Source organism: Ascaphus truei, chromosome 4 (assembly GCF_040206685.1).
Source record: "Ascaphus truei isolate aAscTru1 chromosome 4, aAscTru1.hap1, whole genome shotgun sequence".
NCBI classification, from domain to species: Eukaryota; Metazoa; Chordata; class Amphibia; order Anura; family Ascaphidae; genus Ascaphus; species Ascaphus truei.
In genome coordinates, this window is record NC_134486.1 from 27,946,535 (window position 1) to 27,960,237 (window position 13,703).

The 13,703-nt window shown below is 46.5% G+C and overlaps 1 protein-coding gene across 2 annotated transcripts in view; it reads left to right on the forward strand.

Moving 5' to 3' along the window:
• The window catches only part of EHD3 (EH domain containing 3), a 65,695-nt gene that overhangs the window by 17,673 nt on the left and 34,319 nt on the right, over nucleotides 1-13,703 (forward strand). Inside the window, exon 4 of one of the 2 annotated variants that reach the window (XM_075595462.1) lies at nucleotides 9,616-9,663. The exons of the other annotated variant lie outside the window; for it this stretch is intronic. Within the exon in view, the coding sequence (XP_075451577.1) occupies nucleotides 9,616-9,663 (48 nt within the window). The remainder of the gene's footprint in view (nucleotides 1-9,615; nucleotides 9,664-13,703) is intronic. 2 annotated transcript variants of the gene reach the window in all.

Below are 13,703 nucleotides of genomic sequence, written 5' to 3' on the forward strand. Positions count from 1 at the left end.
CCGGTGCGAGTTAAGTAACCGCAGGGGAAGGGATCTTTCACCCCCCCCCCCCCCCCCCGGCGCTTCACCCCACCCGGCCCGGCGCTTCACCCCCCCCGGCCTGGCCCTTCACCCGGCCCGGCGCTTCACCCCCCCCGGCCTGGCCCTTCACCCGGCCCGGCCCTTCACCCCCGGCCCTGCCCTTCACCCCCCCCCGGCCATGCCCTTCACCCCCCCCCCCCCCCGCCATGCCCTTCACCCCACCCCCCCCGGCCATGCCCTTCACCCCACCCCCCCCGGCCATGCCCTTCACCCCACCCCATGCCCTTCACCCCCCCCATGCCCTTCACCCCCCCCCCCATGCCCTTCACCCCCCCCCCGGCCATGCCCCTCACCCCTCCCCCCCCCGGCCATGCCCTTCACCCCCCCCCCCCCCCCCCCCCGGCCATGCCCTTCACCCCCCCCCGCCATGCCCTTCACCCCCCCCGGCCCTGCCCTTCACCCCGCCCCGCCCCCCGGCCCTGCCCTTCGCCCCCCCCCTCCCCGGCCCTGCCCTTCGCCCCCCAGCCCTGCCCTTCGCCCCCCCCCCCCCCCCCCGGCCCTGCCCTTCGCCCCCCCCCCGGCCCTGCCCTTCGCCCCCACCCTGCCCTGCGCCCCCGCCCTGCCCTGCGCCCCCACCCTGCCCTTCGCCCCTGCCCTTCGCCCTGCCCTGCCCTCCGCCCTGCCCTTCGCCCTCGCCCTGCCCTTCGCCCTCACCCTGCCCTTCGCCCTCACCCTGCCCTTCGCGTACACAGACACACACACACACGTAGAGACACACACGTAGACACACACACACACGTAGACACACACACACACGTAGACACACACACACACCTATACAGACACCTATACAGACACACGTATAAACACAGACACACGTATAAACACAGACACACGTATAAACACAGACACACGTATACACACAGACACACGTATATACACACACACACACGTATACACACACACACACACACACACAGACACACGTATACACACAGACACACGTATACACACAGACACACGTATACACACAGACACACGTATACACACACACACACACACACACACACACACACACGTATACACACACACACACGTATATACACACACGTATACACACACACACATGTAGACACACACGCGCGTATACACACACGCGTAGACACACACACGTGTACACACACGTATACACACACACACACGTAGACACACGTATACACACAGGCACACGTAAACACACGTAGACACGCAGATGCACGTAGACACGCACGCGCACGTAGACACGCACGCGCACGTAGACACGCACGCGCACGTAGACACGCACGCGCACGTAGACACGCACGCGCACGTAGACACGCACGCGCACGTAGACACGCACGCGCACGTAGACACGCACGCGCACGTAGACACGCACGCGCACGTAGACACCCACGCGCACGTAGACACGCACACGCACGTAGACACACACGTACACGTAGACACACACACGTACACGTAGACACACACACGTACATGTAGACACACACACGTACACGTACACGTAGACACACACACGTACACGTAGACACACACACGTATACGTAGACACACACACGTAGACACACACACGTACACGTAGACACGTACACGTACACGTAGACACGTACACGTAGACACACACACACGTACACGTATACTCACACACATGGAGTCATACACACACACATGTAGACATACACACACGTATACATACACACATGTATACACACACATGTATACACACACACATGTATACACACACAAACATGTATACACACACGTACACACACACACACACGTACACATACACACACACACACACAAACATGTATACACACATGTATACACACACACGTGTGTATACACACACACACGTATACACACACACACACACTATCCCCAGCACCACCACATCAGCACACCGGTATCCCATGCCCCCCCAGCACACTGGCATTCTCGGCTCCCCACCATTCCCAGCGCCCATCAACACCATCAGCGCCCACACATCGCCACCTTTGCACCTCCCCCATCGGCACACCCACATCCGCACCCCCACATCAGCACCAAACCCTCCCAAATCAGCACACCAATACAATCACCATCAGTACAGCCACAGCAGCACTACCACCGCACACCGCCATGGGCCGCGTGGACCACTCCCCACCCAAATGCCACCCCCACACCACAAACATCCCGGGCAACGCCGGGGCTCTCAGCTAGTGTATAAATAAATTGCACATCTGCACTAGTGCCCATCATAAATATGTCAATAGTCCCGTTTTCTTGTCATTAAAATGTAAGGAGACCCAAAGATGAACATGACGCACTGTACAAAGAGTAAGAAAGTGTACTAAATGTAAATTATAATGATAGACAAACTTATACGGATTTTTGTTTTTTAACACAATGCAATTAATTTTTTTAAAGAGGACAATGACAATATATTACATTTAGATAATTTTTAGTGTTTTTAAACTTTTTGCATTTTTCAAAAATGTTGCCACAAGCCTTAGTGGAATAACAATATAGCAAATTTTAGTCAAAGCTTTTTTTTGTAATTTTGCAAAATCTCGCCAAACCGGGAGAAACCAGGTGTTTGGAACCTACTCGCCTCACTCACTGAGCAAACCTAGCGATTTAGCAAATTGGCATATTAAGAAAAATTTGTAATGCAGATTGAGTTGATGCTTAGCGAATCGCTTGCGAACTCTAAGGCTGCGTCCAGGGTGGCGCTGAGCGGGCGCTCGCCGCGATGAAACCCATTGCTGCAATGTGTGTGGCCAGCGCGCGCCTGCGTATGCACATCGCTTAGCTGCTTGCAGAGGCAAACAAATTTGATTATGATGCTCGCTGGCGCGTCACGTGAGCGGTTCGCTCAATTAGGGTGAACCAGCTCTGTGACGTCATGACCGTACCCCCGACACGCCCCCCCCCCCCTTGCGCACAACTAGCTGGCCATAAATCGCCCAGTAGAGTGCGTGGCGTCACCGCGTATGAGCGCCAGCGCGCTCGCTCCCTGCCTGGTCGCATAGTGTGAGTGACGGTGCAAACAAAGTGCAGCAGCTCTATGGGGCCGGCCAAAGTGAGTGCGAGTGCGCAAATGAAGTGCAACCGCACTGCAGAATTTTGAGCCGACAAAAAATATATAATTTTGACGCACGACGGCTGGGTGACTTGAGCGGTTCAGCCATTGAGGGCGAGCCAGCCTCGTGATGTCACAGCTACGCCTTCCTGTCACCTCGGATCACAGTGCAGAGATCGCACAACGCCACGAAACACGTCTTGCATGTGTTTGTGATTACATCTCTAGAGCAGGGGTTCTCGTCTCCGGTCCTCAAACCCCCTCTCCCCCACCCCCACCCCAACAGGGCAGGTCTTCAGGATTTACAGCTGTGCTGAAGCAGGGATGTCCTGAAACCCTGACCTGTTTGGGGTAGGGCTTGAGGTCTGGAATTGGGCCCCCCTGACTTTGTCATGATACTAATATTACATGGGAATAACTGCACAGGAAGACCATCTTCAGTAAGCAAATGACGACAAGGAGGTGATTTTGAGGGCAAGAGCAACAATATGGTAATTGACTTAAAATACAGATTAAAAATGCTTACTAACCAAATGCTCCTGGGACCGTTGAAATATCTCGTATAGATTTAAAACCTTAAGGGGCAAATTTAATAATCACCGGTACAGGAAGTTAATGCTGGTGTGCTAATCCGTAACCGGCGCTTCATCAATCTGTGCCAGTGGTATGGCTAAAGCCCGGGTGCCCGCTCTCTATGGGTGACCAATCCATATTTGCCCCAGCATATTTAGTGACCGCACATGCGCGATCGGCATTTTCCGGTTCTCGTGCTCATGCGCGATCAAGCGTTTTCCGGTCGCTCGTGCTCATGCGCGATCAAGCGTTTTCCGGTCGCTCGTGCTCATGCGTTTTCCGGTCGCTCGTGCTCATGCGCGATCAGCGTTTTCCGGTCGCTCGTGCTCATGCATTTTCCGGTCGCTCGTGCTCATGCGTTTTCCGGTCGCTCGTGCTCATGCATTTTCCGGTCGCTCGTGCTCATGCGTTTTCCGGTCGCTCGTGCTCATGCGCGATCAGCGTTTGCCGGGTGCACGTGCGTGGCCAACGCAATAGAAAATATTTACCCGGGGGCCCGCCCCTGTCTACCGAAGTCAGAGCCCCTTATTTACGAGGAGCGCTAAGCAATAAAGCAGCCCACTTGAATGACTAAGTTGTCCTTTTTTGACTTCGCACCAACAGATGTCGGGGTTAAAACCTAATTTAAAATGTCGTAAACCAGATATTGGAACATGCAGAAAGATCCGATACTCATGGAAAAATTCATTCAGATTTCCGAAAGTCTGTTTAAAGATAAACACAAGTGTCTGTGCTTTTCCACCCTGGCTGTTGCTGCATCCTGTGTCACACTTTTGTAATAGTGTTGGAAGGAGAAGTTCATAAGCAGAACGTAATTGTGTGAGTTTTTTCCATTGCAAAGTAGCTTTCATCCTTCAGCTGTGTTTACCCGGAGAACACTGCAGAGCTGCCGGTTCCCTCTGAAGCGCTGCTGTAGTTGTTACACCTGCTGAGGACACAAGCTGCGTATAAAAGAAAGCCTTTGCCGAGTTAAATTGCCATAATAGCTCACCGAAGTATCAACATGTGTCACTTAACAGGGTGTGAGTGTGCTATCGAATGCTAAAACGTGAGTTTTCCCTTTGTGTCTTAGTCACAAAATTGGGGCTTTAGAAGCCTAATTTCCATTAGAAGCAGCGATGCCACTTACTGTACATGCACACACAAGTGAATCATCAAGCTTGTCAAACCAGGGGAATAAACAGGGTGTCTTTAAGCCTTCTGTAATTGTTATTTAGTGGCAAATTCATCCAGCTCTGGCACAGGTTCGTGCCCCCGATCCGGTGTTGATTCTTATTCATGTCGGTGGGAGTTAAAGCTGCAGTTCAAGCTGCCGTGTTTTTTTTTTTTTTTTACTTCAATAGTTTCATGTGGGCAATCTCTACTTACCTAAAGAACTGCATAGCTGCCGGTCAATTCGTTCTCCGTCTATTGATCGGCAAAGTTTGGCGACATCTTTAAATATGGGGAATGTAAATGGTTGCTATAGCAACAAGCATGCTTTTAAAAATAGGATACAAGAAAATTGGTCTTTCAAAGTTTTTTTTTTTTTTCTTTTTAAACAGAAAATGCTAAAGGTATTTTTTCTTACTACAGAACTGATTTATTAAAAAAACACAGGTGCAGGATATTGCTTGAACTGCAGCTTTAAGACTGGATTCCTACAGTAAGTTTATATTTTAGAAACATAAATGTACCTTTTATATAAGTTGATTGCAGAGCAGTATAATCTCGTTGCAAAGTAGTTCATACAGTACAGTAGATCACTCTAAGTCGCTTATTGAATATCGTCGGGAGCTGCTTCTTCATATCAGGAAATCTCGATTCTCTTGACTGCTTAATTCACTTTACTTGAATGAAGCACAAAGCTTCTGTGACAAAGAGAAACTGCTTCACTTTTTAGCCCCATATTTAATATGCTCTTATTTTTAGAATGAAAGTGTGTGTGTGTGTGTGTGTGTGTGTGTGTGTGTGTGTGTGTGTGTGTGTGTGTGTGTGTGTGTGTGTGTGTGTGTGTGTGTGTGTGTGTGTGTGTGTGTGTGTTGATATTTATATGAGCTAATAATAAAATTGGCTTCTGGATCACCACATGTGATGAATAACAGGTCCTACATATTTCCAGTCGGATTTGCTTTCACATTCCTAGGGCTGTTTGCAGAAACGGGCTGAAGGCCTTTAGTAAAAAAATACATCGCACCAAACCTTGGGAAAGCTGGAAAAAATGACCTCTCCCATCCTAATGCTGCAGCGTTTCTGTTCGGCAACGGGTACTGCATCTGCTCAGGCATCCTAAGTATTTGTACACAACGTATCCGTAAAGGCTGGAAGTTCAAATGATCTCTTGATTTTTGTTTTGTAGCTTAAGGCCGCGGCGATGGTGAGAGCGACGGCGCACGCGCCGCAAACAAAAGGCTGCGCCTCTGAGGCGGGCCATAGAGCGCTCGATGAAGCGCGACTGCGCGGGCGATTGCCGAGCAGACACAATTATTTTTATTTTGTCGCGAACCAGCTCCGACACGGCCAAGCCCCCCCGTCGCGTCTCCCATTAGGCCACAAATCGTGTCTGCGGCAGGCGTTCGCTGCTTGGCCTTGGGTACCTTGCAAAGGATACTACGTAATAATATGTATTTGGCTGTGTATTGGTCTACAGCAGTAGTTCCCAAGCCTTCTAACTTAGTTATTTTTTATTACATTGTGCACCCCCTGCTAGAAAATGTGTTCACCGAACCCCCAAATACTAAATCTTCTTGCCTGCTCCAACTATTTCTAATAAAACGGTGTGACCGATCCCATGTAGTATAGTGTCCTGAGCTGGTAGGTGAAACGCATGGTTAATAAGGCCCCAAACTGCCCTTCAGTGTGTGCAGACCGCATCTGTTACTCGGCCTTACTTAAGTGCGCAGTCCCCACACTGGCTCAGGGACCCACAATACTGCCTGGGATCCACCTTTACATATTTTGGAGATGTCTCACAAACTCCCTGTTGGGCTAAGCTCTGGGTGGCGGCGCTGGCGCGCGCTACTGTGCATACCACCGCGCGCACTCCTGCAGCCCCAGCGATTTGTGTACTTGGCTGCAGGAGATTGGGGTGGCAAAAGCGTCACAATGCTGGTTCGCCCTCATCGGCTGAACCAATTCATGTGATGCTGACGTCACGCGAAGGCAGCCGGTAAAGACAAATTTGCGTCTTGCCAAACTGCAGCAGCAGCGTTGACGCACTACATCGCTGCCTGTATTATGTTAACCTTCAATGGAGAAGCATAGTTCTGAACGTGCGTACGTACCTAGCGACGTCCCCACCATGAGCGCGGCCTAAGGAATCATTGGTCTACAGAGAAGTGTGTTATATATTTTTATTATTATTTGAAGTTGCTGAATTAAATCTATTACAGTGAAGTTGCCCAGTTTAAGATGATGCAATGTTGAAACATGTATGGTATGGTATGGTATGGTATGGTATGGTATGTATGTATGTATGTATGTATGTGCAGTGGGGCACATACAAACCTACCCAATCCCTGGACACTTTATCTTGGGCCCATGTTTCTGCCACATGCTAGGACAACACTACCACAGGTGTGATGTTCCTCCCCAAGATAACAAAACACATCTGTGTATAACACCATTTCTCTGCGTTTCTATAGGATTTAATGACTCTGTTGGGCATAATATCACAGTAAATCCAAACCTATCACACCAGAGAGGGCAATAAAGTCTGTTCCATCTGTATATCTAACATGGCGCTGATGTGGAATATAGGTGTTGGTGTAGAATTCGTATAGACTTGCTCGCTTACGCACTTGACGTACGCCCAAGTGTTTCTTATTTGCCCTCAAGTTCTTTCTGTGCCTTTATTTGAAAGTACGCTATTTTGAAACACATGCCCCCTATTTAATATGCTATGAAGCGGTCTTTACCATATTTGGGAAGATTTAAACTTTGTTCATTTCAAATCTTCCCAAGCAAAAGGATGACTGACTTAAAATAAATATGCTGTGAAGCAAAGACCCTGATCTAACTGCATTTGTTCCTTCAGTTAGATTATAGGGGGCAATTCTAAGAATAAAATAAATAGTTGGGGTACTATACTGCACTTCTTGCATGTCCAAACCGGAGCAATCCAGGCTTTTTTTCTGCATCTGTTTGCATTCATCTCTGCAACTCCGTGCGGAATGCAAATATTGCACTGAAATAAGGAGAACTTGCCAAATCTCACTTTAGTATGACTTCTTCAATAAGCTCGGAGCTTGCAGATCACCGATAAAAGCATGGGCGGAAATCTCACCACCGGTGAATACACCCGAGATACCAGTTCCCCGGTATTTCAGATGAAAGGCTTGAATAAACTCCTTGGTAACCATACTGGTCAAGAAGGCATGCATTGAATTGTCTACTATGAAAACCTAGGTGGTGGTCCCTTTTAGCCCAACTATCTACCCATTGTATGCAACACAGCCTAGTAAAGTATAGAAGATAATTGGGAAGGCTTCATCCAGCAGTGGATCGACAAGGGCTGATGAATATCTATCGTGCAATCTAACTTTGCCTGAGTCAAATCGGGATGAAGGGACTTGCCCAAGGAGCTGGCATTGGGATTTCAACACACTTCAAATGCAGTTATTGTTTTTCAGAATTGGTGCCTTAATGATGTACCAGGCATATCATGGGCATTTGTTCTTTTGGGGGGAGGGGGGGAGAATCTAAGGGGCTGACCACTCCAATGGTCAGTGGTGCCCCCTCTACTTCCATTTCCAGCATTGGGGGTGGGCTACTTCCCCCCCCCCCCTCAAACCCGCCTCCCACCCCTGACAGAGAAGATCCAGTGACTGTGTGACAAGGAAGGTCCATCAGACGCCCACATTAGGCACATCTGCAGCAGCCCCAATACTCAGGCAAAGTCTTTGTTTTTATTTTCGCATATACTTTTTTTTTTTTTATTCATTGCATTGTTGTTTTTGTGTATGTATCACCCATGCCATTTTCCTATATAAAAGCATTTTTATTTATTGCTATCTTGCGCCTCTCTTTTTCTCTTTGAGCTTCCTACACACACTGTTGAAATTAAAAACCAGCAAATATTGGAAATAGATCAATCTCGTTTGTTGGCAATATGCTGGTTATCCAACTCGAGGTTCATTTTGTTATTTTTATGTTGCACGATCTGTGATCCTTGGTTTTCATTTTTAGGATGGATCACTCTGTCGATGTCTTATTGTATATTTCTAGGTTTTGGCCACTTGTATTTCCTATAAGTTAGTTGTGGCTAAATGCTTATTTCAGATCTTCAAGATTTTGAATGACAAATATAGCATTTTCTTCGTGCTTTTTTCCCCCCTCTGAGTTCAGTCATTTTAGTTGCTCTTCAGTCCTTGTATGTCTACAAAAGTATATTAAAGCCCATCATTCATTTTGCTATAACAATGTGGTCTCTTGATCTACCTGTTTTTTTAAGGTAGATTTTTAATATAGTATTTTAACTATACAACCGTTTAAATGACTTGTACCCTCCTTCACTCACAAAGCCTAATGTTGATCTTTCCCTTATTATATTATTGGTCTGTTTCAGACATTAGTCCTAGAAAGTGGCAGCAGATGAGAACCATTACGGAGGTAATTCTATATCCACCTAAAACAGCCGTTCAGGGCCAAAATGACCATTAGATCAGTGGTGCTTTTCAGCTGCAAACAGCTGTTTTTTGGTGGAAATCGGATCTGACCCTAAGGCTGCTCGGATGCCGTCCTGATGTGAGAATATAGCACAGCAATGATTTTACAGTAAAACATTTACTTTCTGTTTTCCAGCATTAATCATTATAAATTAGCAGGACATAGTCGGGACATAAACACTGAGAAGTCCACAGTCCTTTCCTGGTGTCCCGTGTAGCCCGGCATGCATCACCCATTTTTGTTTTTCTGTTTTGTATGTTTATTTCCCTGTCCAGAGCAAGAGGAGAGCGGCTTTAGCGACCTTCACCGATGCACATACGGAGGTATACAGAAGCAGCACGTGGCTTTTGTCGCTTTCTATAACTCTTGCAGCTAAGCCCTGCATGGAATGCTGCTGGTTAACAATGTCATTTGAGAAATAACCTCTACTGACCTGCTGCAGCAAAAGTCCTAATTTAAAAGATTTTTATTTGCACTGCTATTGTCGCTCGCCTAATTTTAACAGTTATTCTGTTTATTTCAGGGAAAGATATAAAAAAAAAAAAGTGTTACACAAACAAAATTTGGATTGACACATACTGTTTAAACTGCAGTCATAGGAGTTTGGGAATCGCCCATTTCCCCGTGTGACCGTTCTGTTGCACCTGCGTTAACGTGAAAGGATGTAACCCCCTTGTACTTGCAGGAAATCACAAAATCCGATCACTGTCACAGGAAAGGGATGCCCGCCCAGTCATCTGATCCTCTGGTGTCAAGAAATGGCTGCCATGTTTGGGCATCTAGCTTTCTTTTTACATATGTTGACCATGTAATATCTTCACTTGGCCTTTTTCTGTCCCGGTTCAGATACCTGAATAAGAACCTTGTGACTTAGACCGTGCTTACTACACCTATTTTAAAAAAAAAAAAATTATTCCAATTTTTGTTTTCACAACATGAGCAAATTGAAATGAACTGCACATTGACCTACCTAGCTCGCTGCATCCACCCGTTTCTCAACTCACTCTAAAATATTAGACCGTAATTAAGATCTTTAGTCTGCTTTTACACCATATTGTGTTCCTTTTTGGGCTATTGTCTAGTAGTTTAATTATTTAAACATCCTTCCTATAAAACTCTGCAGGGAAGATATTCTATTTATTTACTAGTTTAGTACATTCATAGTGTGTGTGTGTGTGTGTGTGTGTGTGTGTGTGTGTGTGTGTCTCCACATTTTGTACCTAGTGCACTTTGATAACTTCAGGCCCTAGAACCAACGGATATCAGTGCTGAGCCTGGTATATTGCTGACTTTGACCATAGAAAGCTCGCATTTGGCGGCAAATAAAAAGCACCCGATTTTGAATTTTTAGGCTTTTTAAAATGGCGTTACCCTAAATTAACATCCCGTCAATAGTAATGCTTATCCACTAAAGAGCATAACCCAACGTTAACCCAATTTTAAATAGCATAACATTCAGTTTTTCAGCCGTTACTGCTAATGAGGTGCAAAGGGGTTATCTTCCTCCCCCCACCCCCTAACCCCCTAACATGGCATATCCAGTAACAGCTGTCAAGGTTAATCTTATGTTATTTAGGTCATACCTGGAGGTGGCGTTACTTCCATCCAGACCATGAACTGTCGGTGGCATTTACCATTCCAAATACTCCTTGATACAATACGTGGAGAGAGACCTGTGAACAAAATTAAACACACCTGGAAAAATGCAAATTTTAATCATTTGAATATACTTTGCATATCCGAAGTGGAATACTTCCCAGGTATCTCGGGTTTGTTTCTCCGAATCACCCAAAAAGAGAAGAGAATATATAGTATACACCTGTATACAACTGTTGCAACGGGGGAGGGTGTCTTGGCTCCTTCAATCAGTCTACGTAGAGTGTGTTAAAATATAAATCGCAAAAACGCCAGTGGCAGATGATATCACAGTCTTCTTTGCTTTGTGGTGTGTAAGGTGATCTCGAAATGAGAGAAAACAGGCATATGGTACAGACCAGCTGTGTTCTTTATCTTCAAAATAAAGCAGCAACGTATAAAAGGCAAAGCCCATGGACTCGCATTTTGTTCATAGGGTATATTCACAAAAGACTTGTTGGACGCTTAGCAGTCACACGCCTTGGAGTAGGATTACAGCCATCTCCCGTCCCCCTATGGTGCTCGCGAGTACCTCCGGGCGACTCTTCTCCAGCCCTTTCTCCATGCTGGAGAAGACATCCACTCCATTTTAAATTGGTCTCCAGTATTGGGGAAGTAGCTTCACAGTGAATTGGGGCCACTGATTCACATGGACCTTTATGACTATTTAGGGCAGATAACTACTTCATTTTGATACATTACTGCAAGGATATAGGTCTGATAAAGTCCTGTGATAGAGAAAGTAATACACCATTGAACTTTTACAAACTGGCCACAATAAAAGAATACTTGGTACAGATTGGGTGTTGATTTTGACAAGGGTTCCTCCTTTTTCATTAAAAACTATATCCCCCCTCATCAACGTCTTTAATAGTTGAATATGACCACTTGTTTCATATTTGTGATGGTAACTTCGTTGCATTGTGTTGAAATGTTAGATATTAAATAGAGGCGCAGTCCCACCTTGTCCATCCAAATGGAAATGTCTTTATACATCGGCGTGATGCACTTTATTGGGGAATCCTCAGGTATATTCTTCAACCTTAATCGATATCATCAATCCTTTTTTGCATATTAGATTTTTGGTTTCCTTATGTTATTCATTCAAACATTGTGTACTTATAAATAAAGATTATTATTTTTTTCCACTTAAAAATAGAATGATTGGCAGAGGAAATCCTTGTATGCACATTGTACACAAACCTTGATCTGTCCTCAAGGAAACGAACTCCCCAGGGAAACCTGAATACTCAGGAGGTGAACAGAAGGAAGTCTCCATTTGTCATGTCAGGACCAGATTAGGATGAATTGTTGTGTATTTTTTTTATGATAACAATGTTATGGAATTGTGCTGTAGTCTCATTACATTATCTCCTTAGCCTTGACTTTAAGGCACTGAGCTTTTGAAACCTTACATCTTCGTGTTCTCCTTGGCGTTCATACACCAGTTGTGAGGTTTCAAAAGCTCTCAACACTCATTTTTCATGTACCTAGAACTCTTGTTTTATGCATTAAAAGTAACCAATGTGTGTGAGTCTGTGTTTCTGGGGCCAGTGTGGCTTTTAGTACTTGCTTAAAAGCACCAATCGTATTAATGCAGCCTGAAGAATATTTAATATTTTTATAGATCTATATCTTGTATTTGCCTGATTTATAGGGTGACTCTGACTACCCCAACCTCATTTCAGTAGTAGCTGGAAAGAAAAAAGTTTACACACACAGGGTCACCCTATGTCCGTATTTTCCCAGACATGTCCGGCTTATTGATTGAATTTCGCTGGCCGGGAAGAATTTTTAAAGAGCTAAAAATTTTGGAACGCCGACCATGCATGCACGAATGACCGACAGCGCATGCGCGAGTGATGAGTGGTCTGCGGTTGCTCAAATGAAAACCGTCCGCACATGCTCATCGCTCACATGTGTGGTCAGTGTTCTATATGTGTGTATGTGTATGGTAACCTTATATACACTCTGTGTGTCTCTCTTAATTTGAGCTTCCTGCCACAAGCAACATGGCTGCTTCAGGCCCCCAAGGTGGAGCTTCCTCCGTTTTACCCGCCTATCTCATACATCTGACTGCTGATTGGCAAAATCCATTCACATGGAGCCCATTTAAGATTTTCCAGGCAAAAGGTCACACGTGTGCTCATTTGCATGTCATTTCCCAGAATACCTTGCTGCAGTGGGAGCACTGTATGCTAGGTCAGCGGTGCGCAAACCTAGGGGCGTGCCCCCTAGGGGGGGCGGGAGAATTTGCTGTGGGGGGCACAGACTGTTACAGAGGCCCCGCGCTCTTCCCCCAGGCATTTAATGCCGGGGGAGGCGTGAGGCCTCTGTAACCTCACTTACCTACTGGCAGCCAGGTCTTCGGCAGCGCGGCGTCAATGGCGTCGCAGGGTCATGTGATGTCATGCGTCGCCATGGCAACGAGCATCAAATGACGCGGTGGGGTCATGTGACCCGCAAAAGCCATTTAAAGCCGTGCCTTCTTGGGAGGGGGGGCGCAAACGCTGCGGCTCCCAGGAAGGGGCCCGCAGCTGAAAAAGTTTGCGCAGCGCTGTGATAAGGGTGAAAGGCAGGGTTGCAGACCTGTCCAAGACATGTGAATGTGCTCACAAGTGATATTCTTTATTGGCTATATGCTAACGGCGCCTGTTTTTTGGTGCCTTTTTCACCCACCATAACTAAGTTAAAATGTACAGTATGTGGTAAACCTACCCAGCTTAGA